The sequence below is a fragment of the Xyrauchen texanus genome, chromosome 31, assembly GCF_025860055.1.
Source record: "Xyrauchen texanus isolate HMW12.3.18 chromosome 31, RBS_HiC_50CHRs, whole genome shotgun sequence".
NCBI lineage: Eukaryota > Metazoa > Chordata > Actinopteri > Cypriniformes > Catostomidae > Xyrauchen > Xyrauchen texanus.
The window spans coordinates 39,250,018-39,268,174 of record NC_068306.1 but is presented as its reverse complement, the minus strand read 5'-3'; the positions used below and the strand labels follow the sequence as shown (position 1 = coordinate 39,268,174).

At 36.6% G+C, this 18,157-nt stretch overlaps 1 protein-coding gene across 2 annotated transcripts in view; it reads left to right on the top strand.

The window, feature by feature from the left end:
• Positions 1-15,839, top strand: part of LOC127624685 (rap guanine nucleotide exchange factor 6-like) — a 179,233-nt gene extending 163,394 nt beyond the window's left edge. Inside the window, exons 29-31 of one of the 2 annotated variants that reach the window (XM_052099517.1) lie at positions 6,170-6,627; positions 8,987-9,235; positions 10,004-15,839. In XM_052099517.1, coding sequence (XP_051955477.1) covers positions 6,170-6,627; positions 8,987-9,235; positions 10,004-10,026 — 730 coding nt within the window. In that variant the 3' untranslated portion in view covers positions 10,027-15,839. The remainder of the gene's footprint in view (positions 1-6,169; positions 6,628-8,986; positions 9,236-10,003) is intronic. The other variant, XM_052099518.1, reaches the window with a different exon arrangement.
• The last annotated feature ends 2,318 nt before the right edge of the window (positions 15,840-18,157 follow it).

The following is an 18,157-nucleotide window of genomic DNA, read 5'->3' as shown; positions in this document are numbered from 1 at the left end:
TCTGTACATTATTCCAAACGTTTGGCAGCCAGTGTATATACATTGCATCCGGAAAGTATTCACAGTGCTTCACTTTTTCCACATTTTGTTGTTACAGTCTTATTACAAAATTGATTAAATTCATTATTTTCCTCAAAATTCTACAAAAAATACCCCATAATGACAACGTGAAAGAAGTTTGTTTGAAATCTTTGCAAATGTATACAAATAAAAAAGGAAAGAAATCACATGTACATAAGTATTCACATCCTTTGCTCAATACTTTGTTGAAGCACCTTTGGCACCAATTACAGCCTCAAATCTTTTTGTGTATGATGCTACAAGCTTGGCACACCTATTTTTGGGCAGTTTCTCCCATTCTTCTTTGCAGGACCTCTCAAGCTCCATCAGGTTGGATGGGGAGCATCGGTGCACAGCCATTTTCAGATCTCTCCAGATATGTTCAATTGGGTTCAAGTCTGGGCTCTGGCTGGGACACTCAAGGACATTCACAGAGTTGTTCCATAGCCACTCCTTTGTTATCTCGGCTGTGTGCTTAGGGTCGTTGTCCTGTTGGAAGATGAACCTTCACCCCAGTCTGAAGTCCAGAGCATTCTGGATCAGGTTTTCATCAAGGATGTCTCTGTACATTGCTGCATTCATCTTTCCCTCGATCCTGACTAGTCTCCCAGTTCCTGCCGCTGAAAAACATCCCCACAGCATGATGCTGCCACCACCATGCTTCACTGTAGGGATGGTATTGGCCAGGTGATGAGGTTTCCTCCAGACATGACGCTTGCCATTCAGGCCAGAGTTCAATCCTTGTTTTATCAGACCAGAGAATTTTGTTTCTCATGGTCTCAGAGTCCTTCAGGTTCCTTTTGGTAAACTCCAGGCAGGCTGTCATCTGCCTTTTACTGAGGAGTGGCTTCCGTTTGGCCACTCTACCATACAGGCCTGATTGGTGGAGTGCTGCAGAGATGGTTGTTCTTCTGGAAGTTTCTCCTCTCTCCACAGAGAAATGCTGGAGCTCTGTCAGAGTGACCATCGGGTTCAAGGTCACCTCCCTGACTTAAGGCCCTTCTCTCCCGATCACTCAGTTTGGCCGGGCGGCCAGCTCTAGGTCCTGGTGGTTCCAAACGTCTTCCATTTACGGATGATGGAGGCCACTGTGCTCATTGGGACCTTCAATGCTGCAGAAATTGTTCTGTACCCTTCCCCAGATCTGTGCCTCGATACAATTCTGTCTCGGAGGTCTACAGACAATTCCTTGGACTTCATGGCTTGGTTTGTGCTCTGACATGCACTGTTAACTGTTGGACCTTATATAGACAGGTGTGTGCCTTTCCAAATCATGTCCAATCAACTGAATTTACCACAGGTGGACTCCAATCAAGTTGTAGAAACATCTCAAGGATGATCAGTGGAAACAGGATGCACCTGAGCTCAATTTTGAGTGTCATGGCAAAGGCTGTGAATACTTATTTACATGTGATTTTTTTCATTTTCTATTTTTAATAAATTTGCAAAGATTTCAAACAAACTTCTTTCACATTGTCATTATGGGGTATTGTTTGTAGAATTGAGGAAAATAATGAATTTAATCCATTTTGGAAAAAGGCTGTAACAACAAAATGTGGAAAAAGTGAAGCGCTGTGAATAATTTCTGGATGCAGTTTATATATATACACTCACCTAAAGGATTATTAGGAACACCTGTTCAATTTCTCATTAATGCAATTATCTAACCAACCAATCACATGGCAGTTGCTTCAATGCATTTAGGGGTGTGGTCCTGGTCAAGACAATCTCCTGAACTCCAAACTGAATGTCAGAATGGGAAAGAAAGGTGATTTAAGCAATTTTGAGCATGGCATGGTTGTTGGTGCCAGACGGGCCGGTCTGAGTATTTCACAATCTGCTCAGTTACTGGGATTTTCACGCACAACCATTTCTAGGGTTTACAAAGAATGGTGTGAAAAGGGAAAAACATCCAGTATGCGGCAGTCCTGTGGGTGAAAATGCCTTGTTGATGCTAGAGGACAGAGGAGAATGGGCCGACTGATTCAAGCTGATAGAAGAGCAACTTTGCCTGAAATAACCACTCGTTACAACCGAGGTATGCAGCAAAGCATTTGTGAAGCCACAACACGCACAACCTTGAGGCGGATGGGCTACAACAGCAGAAGACCCCACCGGGTACCACTCATCTCCACTACAAATAGGAAAAAGAGGCTACAATTTGCAAGAGCTCACCACAATTGGACAGTTGAAGACTGGAAAAATGTTGCCTGGTCTGATGAGTCTCGATTTCTGTTGAGACATTCAGATTGTCTGTTTACGCCGAATCAGAATTTGGCGTAAACAGAATGAGAACATGGATCCATCATGCCTTATTACCACTGTGCAGGCTGGTGGTGGTGGTGTAATGGTGTGGGGGATATTTTCTTGGCACACTTTAGGCCCCTAAGTGCCAATTGGGCATCGTTTAAATGCCACGGCCTACCTGAGTATTGTTTTTGACCATGTCTATCCCTTTATGGACACCATGTACCCATCCTCTGATGGCTACTTCCAGCAGGATAATGCACCATGTCACAAAGCTCGAATCATTTCAAATTGGTTTCTTGAACATGACAATGAGTTTACTGTACTAAAATGGCCCCCACAGTCACCAGATCTCAACCCAATAGAGCATCTTTGGGATGTGGTGGAACGGGAGCTTCGTGCCCTGGATGTGCATCCCACAAATCTCCATCAACTGCAAGATGCTATCCTATCAATATGGGCCAACATTTCTAAAGAATGCTTTCAGCACCTTGTTGAATCAATGCCACGTAGAATTAAGGCAGTTCTGAAGGCGAATGGGGATCAAACACAGTATTAGTATGGTGTTCCTAATAATCCTTTCGGTTAGTGTATATATATATTCGTGCTGTTAGTAAAAAAAATTTTTAATCGCGATTAATATCATAATTTTATGTAGTTAATTGTGATTAATCGCAGATTTTGAAAAGGCTGAAATGTGACACTATATATAATTGTTTTCCTGTAAAAATGCCTTTATTTCCATTTAAGGAAAGAAAACAAAACAATATGTAAAAACATAATGGTTTATTAACATTTTACAAACGGTATAAAGATAGAAATGCAGTAAAAAGCACCAATTCAAGAAAAACTAAAGTTTCTCCCAAAGTCTAAGTGTGAGTTTGACTTATTGAAAGAACTAGTGCCCACATAGGTTGCATATTCATTGCAATGGGCATTAAATCTCTTAAACTCTCATCCTCCACAATATTAATCAGCCAATAGAATGTGGCTATCCATTTTTGTACAGTAACCGCGAAGCTGCATTCATGATTTGAGTCAGAGCGTCAATGCCAATATTAAAAGCCGCTTTGAATTCCACGCTTACAGACAAAAAAACTCTCATTCTGCGTTTAGTTGATACTTAAGACTTGACGTGCTTCTGTGGTAGTTAAAATTTTTGTACATCAAATAGCATTAAGAGTTCCTTTCTCCATGATTTGATCACTGATGAGGAAGCACTTTTTTGTGTGTTTGATGTGTGTCCAGCAGTGTAATGCCTCCGGGCTCTCCCAAAAAGTGTTGGTTAATGCTGTATTATCAGTAAATGTGTTAAACTCTTTAAATTAATTGCATGCACTAATATATACTGTATATATACAGCATATATCAATGTGCATCGAGAGTACACCAATAATTTTTCACAATAAAAAGTTTAGAATTTTTGTCTTCATACATTCTGTAACATAACCAATCCAAATACTACTGCATATTCTTATATACATTTATTTTTCACCTATCGTATCTACTTACATAATTATTAGGCAGAAATTGTAAATGGCTATAATCAATGTGAGGGTGTAGCAAGGATCTCATTTTTAATGGGTGTATTGAAAACATTCCAGTTATATGGGGCCAAAGAAACAAATAGGAGGTTTTGCAAATAAACACAATCCACTTTTCAAAGGAAAACTCAACTCTCAAACAAACAGAAAGTGCTTCGCGATTACAAAGGGTAATTTGAGTACCACGAACAAATGCACTTTTACAAGTAAAAAAATGTGTTTCATATGTTTTTCATTGTTCTACAAATTCTAAAGGATTGTTGAATGAATACAAAATCCAAATTACTTTTGGAAAAATGTTTAATTTCCTCACAACTGGGCTGAACAGCGTCCTTGTTTAAAACAGTCAATGGTGCATTGCTGTACATACTTAATATTAATGTCATTGTTACTATATATTTTGTGGTAAAAACAACTCATTTTCTAGAAGAAAAAAAAAATATCCTTTCTGGTAATAATAAAATATGTCATGCATTTTATTTTTATTTTTTTTATATATTTTTTTCTATTTTTTCCTGATTAGGTAAAAACAAGAAATATTTTTGTAATAACGAGATAAAAATGACCTACTATACTTTATACTCACTTTAAACCAATCCTGACTTTAAACCAATACATTTTAATCGCTTTCTGTTTGTTTGAGAGTTGAGTTTTCCTTTGCGCGGATTGTGTTTGTTTGCAAAACGTTCTATTTGTTTGTTTAGTTTTGGCACATATCTGGCTCTTTAAAGTTACGTCTGGAACTGTTGGAGGCTTGGGTATAAAGAATGCATCCTAAAACAGGATAGGTTTTTAATACTATTAATGATGTTTCTGTTTAATAAGTGGGGTATTTTTTAAAGCAAGCATCTCTATTAGGTTACTAAGTGATTTGAACTAAACACTGACCCTTACTATTAAACTTTGGTGCATAACTCATCCCACACCGTTTGTGTGTGAACGAAGCCTCAAATAAAGCAGCTTAATAAGAAGAAGTGTGCCGTTACTTTTTAAAGCAATCAGACCAGAATTCTGTTCAGATAATGTCGAAATCTAGTATGAGTTTTTAATTATGCCTGGGAAGCAATGCGTACATTGCTTTGTTTTTTTATAGTCATTAAAGCAGAAGCTTTTTAGTGCAAGTTTCACAAGCTTCAGGACATAAAACATGAATAATATGTTTGTTTAGCCATCCAAGTTTGCAGTGGGTGTTATATTTCAGATCAGCATAGAGCTGTTTTTGTAAATGATGTTTATTTGTCCTGTAGTAAATGCAGATTGGAACCAGTCCAGCTAAACTGGGTTCAGCATTCATGGTCCTGCTGACGTGGCTTATTGGTTTTCTCTCACAGTGTCAGACATTATAAATCACCACAAGTTACTGCCTGACTATAACTTTTTTACAATAGTTGTGCTGCTAGTCTAGAGCCTGTGAAAAACATTGGCTCCATATGAATAGCAAGGTGACCTTTACTAAAAACATCCATTGGTTGCATATTCTAAGATTTTGCAATAATTTTAGACTTCTAAAAATCTGAGATTTTCATTTATCAGTGATGTTTCTTTAATCTGGTTTTAGTATGTGTTTAAAGTATATATTTAATGTGTAGTTTTATTGTTGTTTTGGCCATGTCATATTTCTTTATTTGTGTTAACGTAAGCATCACTGTTAATTTTGCTTTATCTTAGAGGCTAATTTAGGGTTAATAATTTCAACAAAACCCTGAAGGATTCAATTTAGGCATGTCACTCATCCCAAATGTTTGAGTGATGCCTCAGATTATGCTTGTTGAGGAGAGGTGTGCTATTTTCATATGGCAGATGATCATAGGCTTAAAAAGTACATTCAGTATCTTTTGTTTGTTTTGTTTTGTTTCATGTTGTACTGACACTTAGCATTTGAGTTTTCAGTTAGTTTTCAGTTATTGATGTCATTGTAAAATGTACTATTCCCAGTCAGCCATGGTTCATTTATTCAACAAGTGAAAACAAGTAATATTCAGCTGGTCATGTGATCTCAACATGACACCGTTCATGAATGTGAGCCCAGCACCATGTAGAATAAAGCCTTGTGCACACTACATGACTCAAACCCGTTGCCTTTGATGTTTTGAGTGGGTGACTGTTCTGAGACAAAACATTTCCGATTGCAACACATACCCATCACTGACGATCTTGTAGTGGATCTACCTCTATGGACATGTACATTTTAATGTAAAGTGTATTAGCTGATTTTGTTTTAGATCAGACTAGATCTTCAAGGTTAATCTAGTTTTGTTAATGAAAGTGACTGCTCGTGACTGTATATTCATTCACTATGAGCTGCTCTGATCTCCCAGTTCATCTTTAGCACGACACATGATCAGAGGCTCCACGTTCACCTCCTCCACCAGCACTGAAGAGCTGACTGCCCCCGAGCACACCTCCACCTGTGAGACAGCAGACAGCGGACGTGGGAGCTGGACTTCCTGCTCCAGTAATTCACACGACAGCCTGCAGACACTCCCGGGCCAGCGAGCTCTGGACCTGCTGAACCATCGCCACACGCCCATGGGCGGCCCCATCGCTGAGGTGGAAATCGGGCCAGGTCTGCCTGAGGACAGTCACACGAGAGACGGTTCTGAACTCAGCCAGTTCAGACAGAGCTGGACCTCCTCCAGTTCATTGTCTGACACATATGAGGGCAATTACGGGACTATCAAACGAAAGACAGCAGATCCCTCTGCCAATGATGGACAGCACAGCACAGATCCTGCGTATAAAACGATCACCTCCAGCACAGAGAAAGGACTCATAGGTAAGGCTTCACCCACCACAGACAACTCCACATGTGTCGTTTTGTCTGTTTTAGAAGTGTGGAAAATGACACCTGCAGATTTCACTGTCCTCTCATCAGGGATCGGATGATAAATGTGCAGCTCTTTGGGCTTGCGATGCTCAAGGATTTTTTAAATATATCTTGGGCACTGTACATTTTTCTTGACATCAATTGAAAGTTGCCCCCTTGGCTCCCCTACTGCACTACTGAAGACACTTTTCAAAAATGGGGTACAAATTTCCTACAGTTACTTTTCCCACAGTCTTTAGAGACAGAACTATTACATACATTTGATCAATGTTTCTCAACCCTGGTCCTGGAGTAACTATAACTTCACATTTTGGATGTCTTCCTATAATACACCTGCTTCAACTCCATGAATTGAACTTGGTGTGTCAGAGAAATGCAACATCCAAAATGTGAAGTGCAGGATTAAGAAACACTGCATTAGAGAAACCAAGAGATAAACAGCGGCAGCGGTGTTACACCATATTCTGTTAAATATTCTGTTAGAATGGTGGAAAACCACACTTTTAAATATAAAATTGTATAAATGCAACGACTGGAATTGTTCGGTTGAAGGGGGTACTAAACTGTGAATCCTTAACAAAACATTTTGGTGAATACTTGTTTACACATTAGCTTCCACTCAGCTGACAAGCAATGAAAGTAGCTACATGGTTAGCTTGTTAGCTGTAAGCTCGTTGTAAAAGATGGATGCTGTTTATTTACTTTCCAGCATTGCTTCACCAACTAGGTAACAACATAGTGTGAAATCAACACTCAACAGACACAGTCCACCACCGCACTGTTGTCTGCTGAGCTGCAAAAATATGCTGTGATACTTACCTTTCAATCTGCAACGTTACTGACTGCACTGACAAACAATAGTCAACAGATGTGATACACATGAGTGACATTGTTGTCAGGGACAGGGTCAATGTTATATTATTTATATTGAAAAGGGAAAATTATGGGGTCATTGTTTATTAACTTTTTAGTATGTATGTAACCTACTCATTAGCAACTTACCGAGAAGACACTGCTTAACTCCGCACTGTCTTCAAAACCACCGGCAGCTCAGAGTCAGCTCTGTAAACATTGGAGTCGGAGCACGCTCTGTTGGACAAACTACGTAATGACACCAATTCTAAAGCATTGTTTTCTGCATTATATGTTCTGAAAAAGTTTAATTTGAAAAAGTTGAATCAAAACTGATGCAGAGCGCACGAGAGAGACAGAAGAAAAAGAGCCACCCGCCAGTTGCAAGCAATGTTTCGCCACTTAAAATAAATGTTTAAAACAAACACATTACCATTTCTGAAATTACTTTCAGGCATGATACATCAATTTGCGAATACTATGCATTCCATAAATTGCATATTCATCAAGGGAAACACTGTTATGCTTGAAACATGCAATCCTCAGAAGGCTACATTAGAAATAGTCTTTAGTAACACTAGTTTAGACTTTTTTTTTGTGCTATCAAGTTTGTATGTGTTTTATACATACAAACCGTAAAAATCAGGGACTATATGTCTGTTGTTGTTGTTTTTTGTATAGATTTTTGGCTTAAGCTTCTTGACTGTGTCCAAAAATAATAATTAAAAAATGATTAACATATTTGAATCACTAAAAGCATAAAATCCAGCTGTGCCCCATATTTCTTGTGCACAGTCTTATGTATGGTTTTCCTCCTATTAAAATAAATCAGTGACATCATTTCGACCCTTTCTACACTATAGTGTGCAGAGAAGAAAATAATATATTATTTTTATTACACTATTATTAGTGTTGAAAGGACTTGTCTTCTCAATTATTCAACCCTGTATCACTGTTATTGCAAAAAAAAGAAGAAAAAAAGGTAATTATTAAATATTAGATTTATGGGAATTTATATTCATACAAACCAACAATATGTCAATTTCAATGTCAGTCTCATATTTTGGTAACACATGCCAAATAAATAGAAAATCTCATAATTCAATGACCATGAAATGACAAAAAAAGTGATTTAATTTAAGATTTTCCAGCATCATTTTGTACCCTTTTCGTGGAAAGTGTCAGAAATCTTGTCATCATTATACCATATTAAACAAAATCACATAAAGATCTGGAAATCTAAAGATTAGTGCTTTATAAATGTAAATCTGCTTGTGTCATGTCTCTTGCATGTTGTTTATTTGAAGTTTTCAGTTTGTAAGTGAATGTCTTTTTGATTTACAAACCCCATTTCTTTAATTGATGTTTGGCTTTTTTGTGTTTTGTTTTTTCTTTCTGTGCTCCCTCCCCTTTCATCACGGTCACTTCCTGTCCCTCTCCACCTGCTTCCTGCCAGTGTACTGTGTCACATCGCCTTGTAAAGACGATAGGTTCAAAGCAGCACCCCCCACTCCACCGGGTTACCAGGGCCTGACTCTGGGGGACGTGCATTTGCAGGAGGGAGGAGTCTTACGGCAGCCACACATAAAGCCGCCCGAGTATAGTGTGGCGTTGCAGAGGTGCAAACTCCGACAGAGCCTGGCTGAGCAGAGACTGTCCAATCCGCCCAGTGTTATTCTGCTGCCTCATGCAGATAGTGAGGAGGGTACGTGACCGAATGCAGCAGAGCCCAGAAACACATTGACTAAGACACACCAAACCTGACAAGAACATGTATGTCATGCCAAAATTAGAAGAAAGAAATAAGCAACATTTTCAGAAAGAAAATGAAGCCTTTTTTAAGACAATACATTTTTTTTGGCATTGTTATTTTTTATTAAAAAAAAGTATTCACTTCCTCCCATTTGTCAGTACTGTTATACAAAAACTATATATATTTAAAATACAAGTAAAATCTACTTAAATAGAAATAATACAAGCTCACTCAAAAGTAAAATGTCCACACACAGCAAAGAGAATTGTGCTTAATAGTCATTAAAATAATGTTACAACAAAAAAACTCTTAATGAAAAATAGTCTTTTTCCTTATGCTAAAACATGATTGCTATTTTTTATTTTTTTTATTTTTTTACTTTTGATGTTGGGTGAAATATGACCTGGACATGTTTTTGTGACTTTCACCTGTTATCATTGGGTATGACATTTTTTTACTGACAGGTAGATTTAGGAATCCAAATACACTGTTGTTGTTGTTGTTGTTGTTGTTGTTGTTGTTGTTGTTGTTGTTGTGAGTGTGTGCTTAAGCTGTGCTTTTGTCTGTTGCTGTATGTGCCAAAGTGTTTGCTGGATTTTTAAGAGAGGGTGTTCAATGCAGTGTTAAATGAACTCATGAATTTGTCCTGTTGGTATGTTTAATATTAGTAGGCAGGATGCTGTTTCTTGTATTAATAGTCCATTTGTGTTTTTGTTTCAGACGAGCAGGTGTCTGCAGTGTGACTCCATTTTTTTGTGATGGAATGAACATCTGCCATTCACGCTCAACACATTCATCTCGACATAAAGCGTGCCGAACAAACGAGCAGACAACCGTTTACTTCAGTTGAATAAGTTCATGCCATAGAAGATACTGATCAGGTTTACAGCAGTGAAGATATGATGAAGATATTTCATGATGGGAGCTGTTTTCTTTTTCTCTTCTTAATCCTCAACAAACTATGAGTTGAAACTATGAATAGAAAGAGCTTTCAGTGACTGCCGAAAGTTCTGGAATATTGCGTATTTCAACAAATGCAGAGCTTTAAAATACTCCATAGAATGTTTAATTTTGATCATTACAGAAATCAAGCCTGTATCTTTACTGGAGATACATTTGTAGTGTTCGGAATGGCATACTAGAATACTGCACACTGTACACCATAAACTTTCTACTGTTATTTTTAAAACTTGTAAGTGAACCTGATAGCATTATGGCTGTCAAAAGGGCTGAGAAACTAAATTCAGATTTTTCACTTAAATATGACCAATTTTCTATTTGCATTCAAATTTTAAAAGTTATATTTTAATTAGGGGGAAAAAAGCTAGAAGACACCAGTGATCACCATATATTTAAATCGGGATTAAGTCCACAAGAGTGCAGAGAATACATAGAAAACAAACAGCACTGTTTTATATTGTTTATAGCTGAAAACAGGCATTCAAGATCAAGTGCGTTCAATTATAAGATCAAAAGATTTTTAGCCAGGTTATATTCTCAACACTTAAGTAAAAGAGTAAAACGAGAAAAGAAGTGCTACTACAGATACCACGGTAATTAAGCTTCAAAAAAGAGATGGAACTACTGTGAACTACCTTTATTTTTTATGAACAGTAGTAATATTCAAAGGTATTAGTGCTATTCTGTTGAACTCAGTTGTGAAGTGGCATTTGTGGCTCAGACTCCAGCATTCCATTACAGACATAATGACATGGATCTAATCCCAAAGCTACAGTAGGGGCTGTTCAAACAAGACGTTAGACAGACCGCAACAAAAACAGCATGTACCTCAATACGCATTTTTCTGAATTGAACTCCTTTCAACTTCACACAACGTTTTAAAACACACTGCATAGGGGCCGTTCAAACCTACTTTTAGGGCTAGGAATCTATTCCAATAAGAAACGATTCCGAGGTGTTGGGAATCGAGAATCGACTTGAAACATTGGAATCGACTCCAAAGCTGGAGAAAACCGGTTGATATTTTCGGACTGTGTTTATTTCCTCAACCACTGAACTACTACACATTTTAGAAGCCTAACAGCACTAATACAATTTACTAAAAGATTATAAATGACTGCAGCTTCACGATCATCAACCTGACTCTGAGTCATTTGTTGTCCTTAGCATCTGTAAATCCGCTCTGTTTGTTCATCTGTATGAAGCAATCACACAAGCCCTTCATCTACCTGTATAGTCTGCTGGTATTTTACTTTGGATTAAACTAATAATATAGTAACATACCAAATTGTGACAGTAAATTGGCATACAATAACAACACAAGTCTGCAACAAGGAGATGGCAGAGTTGAGTCCGCTTCCCAGTTCACATCAATAAATCGGTATGTAAAATATTAAATAATCAGTGTGCTGCACTTATTAAAGTGAGAATCTAATGTGTCTGTACTCGTTCTCAACATTTTTACAGTTTTAAAACCTTTTGCATATATTTCTTTTTTAATTAGCCCGCATTTTACCCAATTTTACCTTTCAATTATATTTAAAAAAAATTACAATAATACAAAAACAAAACATGTAGATACACATAAAGAAATGTATATATATTTTTTATATTGTTGGACTTTTTAATAAATCTGAGGTTTATTGTTTGGACATTTTATTTAGTGTACAAACGGTAGTGGACAGTTACTGCACATTCTACACTACACACATTGTGAGTGGTAACAGACAATTTCAAAATAGTTTAAAGGGGGGTCACACACTGGATGTGTCTGGTGGACAACATGGCATGTTCTAATATTAGAAAGAACTGTTTGCAATGAAGGTACACACATCACCGCCGCCACTCAGTGTCTGCTGACGGTACCAGCAACGACTGCGGAGGTTACTCAAATTTTTGCCGTGTCAAGGAGCGCAGCTCGCATATTTTCTATTAAATTCAACCCAAATAATTATCAAAGGACATCGATTATTTACTTTAGTGTTCTTCATCCCCAGTGTTGTGGAGTAATGAAATACATGTAACATGATTATGTATTTAAAATACAAAATATAAGTAACTGTATTCCACTACAGTTACAATTTAAATCAATGGTAGTTAGAATACAGTTACATTCAAAAGTATTTTGATTACTGAAGAGATTACTTTGCATTTAATTGTAATTTGTTTCATTTAATATTTAGTCCTTTCAGATGGAAAACATTTCTACATAGAAATGATGCGATCCAAAGAGCATTTGAACAGCGGTGAAACACTTTCTTATGATGTGTTACATTCATACGAGCAGACAGAGAAGTACGTTTGGAGTAAGTTTGGAGCACAAGAAGATGCTAATTCTAGCCTTTTTACATGCTCATGTTATCAGGCACAATCATATTTTCTATCAAGAAAATTCACATTGGATCAAAATATCTTTTTTTCTAGTAAGACCTTTGATATTAGAGCAAAAATCATATTCTTGATGATATTTTTTGTATTGTTTTCCTGTAAAAATATCTAAAAATCCTTAAAATAAGATCAATTAGATTGATCTTGTTTTAGAAAATACACTGCATAAGATATTTAGGTTTTGAAAATGTGTATTTTGTCTTACTGTACTGTCAGAGTTTTTATAGTCAAAACAAGTGAAAATAATCTACCAGTGCTGAAGAAGTAATCCAAAGTATTTAGAATATATTACTGACCTTGAGTAATCTAATGGAATACATTACAAATTACATTTTACAGCATGTATTCTGTCATCTGAAGTGTAACCCTCCCAACCCTGTTCATTCTTGAACAAAGGAAAAACTTTGGTAACTTTTGTGTGTACTGTCTGCAACCTGAACCGCATCGACGTGCCTCGTGTTTAATACCTGTGCCGTGTCCTAGCTGCAACGAGGTGGCGCTTCTCATCCCGGGTGCGACCCCCTTAATACTATTTGTGGTAGTTCTTTGAAATACAAGCACATCTACTCAAACTTTCCTTGATTTTATCTCATGAGATCGAATCATCGCGCTTTGGTTTGTGCATACAGGCCCTGATTTAATTTTAGAATGGACCTAATAATTGTGAATGTCATTCATGCTATTATAAATGGAGCAAAGAGCGCTTTGAAGTGAGCAGTTTATTATGAGATTTAACTCTACCTCCCGTTTTTTGGGAATTGAAAAAGAATTGAATAAATGAATCTCATGGAATCTATTCCAAAATCTGGAATCAGAGTCGATTCCAAAATTTCTGGAATCTAACAGCCCTACCTACCACTAAAAAACATAGATGCAGTGCATATAACAGAATGCAGATGTCGCAAGACTAAAAAATGTTTTACATTCTTTTAACACCTTACACAGTGTGAGAAAAATGGCCTTTTTGATATTACTGCAGGATGACTCATCACACTGGAATTGGAATTCACTGGAAGGCATGCTCTGTATAGGCTGCTACACATTTGGTAAATCTGGGTATTGTGTGCGTACAGAAAGTTGAAGTTGATGTGTACAATATAGAAACTAGGCTATACTGTATACTGCAGAAGTAGTAAGAGAAGTATATTAGTTTGCCATTCCGAACACAGCCAATGTGATCTCAGATGTTTCTAAACTGAAGTTTACAACCTATTACAAATGATATTTATGAACAGACAGCCTGGCTACATGTTGCTGTTATAATAGACAAAGCATGTCATGTTGCTACAGATCTAACATAAATGTTATGTAAATGTACAACACTTGGTCAAATTAAGATTCATATATGGAAAATCTTGCTACATGACTTCCCCTCATGTCGGTTCTCATATCCAACTGAAGTATTGACCTGCTACACTGTTCAGAGACAAACGTTTAATGTACTTTTATGATGCACTGTTTTTTTGTTTTGTTTTATAAAGCAGGTTTTATTTGTTTGAGTTGATGAACAAAGCTCATGGGTTTTTACTGCAGCTGCACATCTGCATTAACACTGTCAGACTGTAATGCTTCAACATTGCACATTCTTGCAGCATTGAGTGTGTTTACACAGATTATTAACATTTGTTTACAGTATTTCTTAGAGCTAATGGTTGTCGATTTCAGAACTGAAATACGCAATTGTGCCGTGTGTGGCTAGAAGTAATGTTTTTTTTTTTATGCAATAAGAATTGTGTGGACGCTGCACTTGGGACTTGACCTCAACCTACATCTGATTTGTATAGTGTCAGCTATTGGATTTGCTACTCCTGTTGTTGTATATAGTGACCAAGAAATCAATTACAGCTTGTCAAGAAAAATATATTTATATGCTAGATGTGCATTTTCATTCCTATTTAGTTAATGCTCTTTGGAAAGTACATTTTGTATAGAATGCAAATGTTTAATAGTTGTTGCTCTGTAAGCAAATAAATACATTTGTACATGGACGAAACCTTTGCTGTATATGGTTAAAACAAGACAAAAAATGTATTATATCAAGGGATATAACTGGACTGGAGTATTACATTTTTATGATTTACCTGTCTGGACTTTTTCATTATTACTATTATTATGTTGCAACTATGTTGTTGCTTAATAAGGTTTTTTTTTTTTTCTTCTTTTTTTTTTTAAACATTTTGTTGTAAATTAATTTCACTGATCATGTACAGCTGAGAAGAGAATGCTCTATAAAAACTATATTGAATATTTTGTTAAAATAAATCTGGGGTTGTGACTGCTCCTGTTATGGCATATAATTCTGTTATAATTTATTTTATGTCAACTACATCCCTTTTTCTTGCCTCTAAAATCTAAATCTTAAATGTGCAATTGCAACGATCGGTTAAAAAATACATTTTCTGGTTTAAAGTTAAGCTCCATGGGGAGTATCTGTTGAACATAATTAGACTAATTGTGGTTTCTTAATTAAAAATAATAAACAGAAACCCCAATAAACCGAAATGCACTGCAATAAAAGTCAATGGGGCAACCATTGAACAGTTTGTAAAATCAGAAAAATGCCCCATAGACATCCACTGCTAAATATCAAAGCATGTTTTTTGTTTATACAAACTGTCATGCGAGTCAATCCTGGAACATTCCTTAATCTGTGCATAGAGCTTGAATGAGAAGATTTAATTTGGAGTTTGGACTGATGTATTTTAGAGCACAATAGATATTTGGTAATGCATTTTGGATATTCAATTCTATCTTCTTCCTCGTTCCATATAACACAGTATTATATTTATGAATTAGGACGTTAATAAATGTATAATTGTTGAGGTGGGTCCAGTCAGTGCATATTGGGCTCAACACAATTTGGTTTTCAGGTAAGCATTTCATATCAGGTTTTATCTTTGAATGGCTCAAGGTAAATCATTTGCAGCAGTTCAGTCTTTTCTAGAGTGTTTCTAGAGTGCTAGAGTTGTTGCTCTGTGTATACTTCGCTGGAATGCAGTACACTAGACGCCTTCAGCTTACAGTGTTACATTAATGACATGTTAAAAACTTGTTATATTTTTGTTTCAGATAAAATATACTGCTATGACTAGGGTCTGTAATAAAAATGTTAATTACAGTGGTGGTTGGTTTGTTTTGTCTTTAAAGTGCTTAAGGTAATTGCCACATCTTGGATGGACTTGTGCCTTGTTTGTAAATATGAGTAGAAAACAGTAATGCCTTTTCATAATAGTATCATTTGTTTCAGCATGTACCATTGTATACTTATCAATAGAGAATCCTGCTCCATTTGTTCGGGTCAAATTAATGTGTTGCTAAAGTAAAGACAAAAGAATATGGTATTTTCCTTTAAATTACTCAATCCATCCATGTTCATTTAAAATACGCACATTTTATGTTATGTTGACTTCAATAATTACCAAGAAGTACATTGAAAGATTGTAGAAATGTCCAAATCTGTAATATACTGGGGTGTCTGGTGGCATCTACTGAAATAAAAAACAATAACTATGGCCAGTCGGAGGATTGTGGGGTCTTCAGTTTAGCAAACATAATTTCTAGATAATATCATAAGGTATGCATTGAATATTTAAGCAATATCACATGAGCAAGACTGCGATATGGCCCTACATCAGCACTGCTGTGATTCGGCTGCAGGCTGAGTGCTATAGGTAATTACAGCAGTGCTGATGTAGGGCCATATCGCAGTCTTGCTCGTGTGATATTGCTTAAATACAACCGTTCAATGAACAAGTACATTTTTTAAAAAAATGGAAAAACCGAGTAGGGTCATAAAAATACATTTGTGCATGGAACTACGTTCTTACGTGACGAATCAGAATCTGCCATTGCTGGTTCAAAACAAATGATGCATCCAAGCCTCCGTTAGTAATTCAAAAAGTTCACTTCAGAAATAATATGGCTTGTGCTGTTTCTAACAAGTTAGTGGACAAACAAGGATAGACGGCTGGATGTGTGTGTGTGTGTGTGTGTGTGTGTGTGTGAGAGAGAAAGATGGAGAGTGTGCGATCACCTGTTGCCACACCCAATCAGAGATGCTGTCAGCTGTCTCAGTGGAAAATGGACGTCCAAGCAGGGGTATTCCTCTCTATTTCACGTTAGCCGGTGTGCAAGAGTCATTCACTATAGAAACAGCGATGTCCTCCGCCATTTTAAACAGTATGTATCCAATGTGGAAACTCTAATAAAGGTAAGCACTTGAATTCTGTAATAAATCAGTCTGTAGTGTCTCTCAACATGAGCCGTAATCCTGAAGTTGTCCGTTTAAAGCCGTTTAAAGCTATTTCCTAGCTTTGGTAATGTATTAGTAATACCAGCGCCTGAGCGCAGTTCTATGTAAACAATGACTAACGAATTCACTTTACTTCACCAACTGGCTCATATTACACACAAAAATGATCTTTTGCCACCACTTGCTGGCTAACATATGTAATTTCAAAAATAAAGCCAGTAACTCCTAACAGATACACTTTAGTTTAGAACAACATGAACGCAGAGTGATACACACACAGTGAAGCGTCTGAGTGCTGATGCTGTCACACCATCAGTGTTCATGGAACATCTCTCGTCCAATCAGATTCGAGGAGCGGAACTATCTGTGGTATACAATATATTAAAGTTTCTAAGTCTGGGCTATTTTTTATGGAAATAGCAATTAGTTCTACAACTAAAATAAATAATAAAGGGGGCAAGAACAGCCCTGCTGAATTCCACGTTTCACCTCAAATCTTTTAGATGTTCCTTGAGGGAGAGGACCTGAGCTATTAATGTCATTATACATCAACTTGATTAACTTAGTAAATTTAGACCCCAAACCAAAAAGTTCTAAAGTTTTCATTATAAATGGATGTTCCACTGAGTCAAAGGCTTTATAAAATCTTTATGTTATCCTACAACATTCATTCATTTCTTGAACCAATTTATATTCATATTCCCTTTGATGTTTACATCTGGTTTTACTTCATTTAATGGAGAGGTTCTTGAACTTATATTTAAAATATTCCAATTTCCTGCAGTATCTAATTCTATATTACTTTTAATTTCTACCTCTAAGGACTTTACTTCCTTAATACATTCTTCAGACTTCAACAAATCAGCATTGAACTTCCAATATTTGTATTTATTTTTTGCTTTTAAACTTAGTTTCTGGATTCAAAGTAAATTGAATTACACAATGGTCTGTTAAGGGAGCAGCAGATATTGTAACATTTGTAACCAAATTTGTGATTTCAGGGGATACCAGACAAAGGTCTATTTTGGACCTTGATCTCCCATTGGGTTTAATTCAAGGAAACGGTCTGCTATGAGGGTTTCTATCTCTTCAAATATGAATAAAAGTGTTTATGAATTCCTTCAGCATTATATTATAATGTAAATAATTATGAATTGTGCCATATCTATCTAACCATTCATCCGGAGCCATATTAAAATCTCCACCATTACAGTAAATCCTATACCATAAGTTTGTTTATATTCAGCAATGACTTCTGTAAGAGTTCCAAGTTA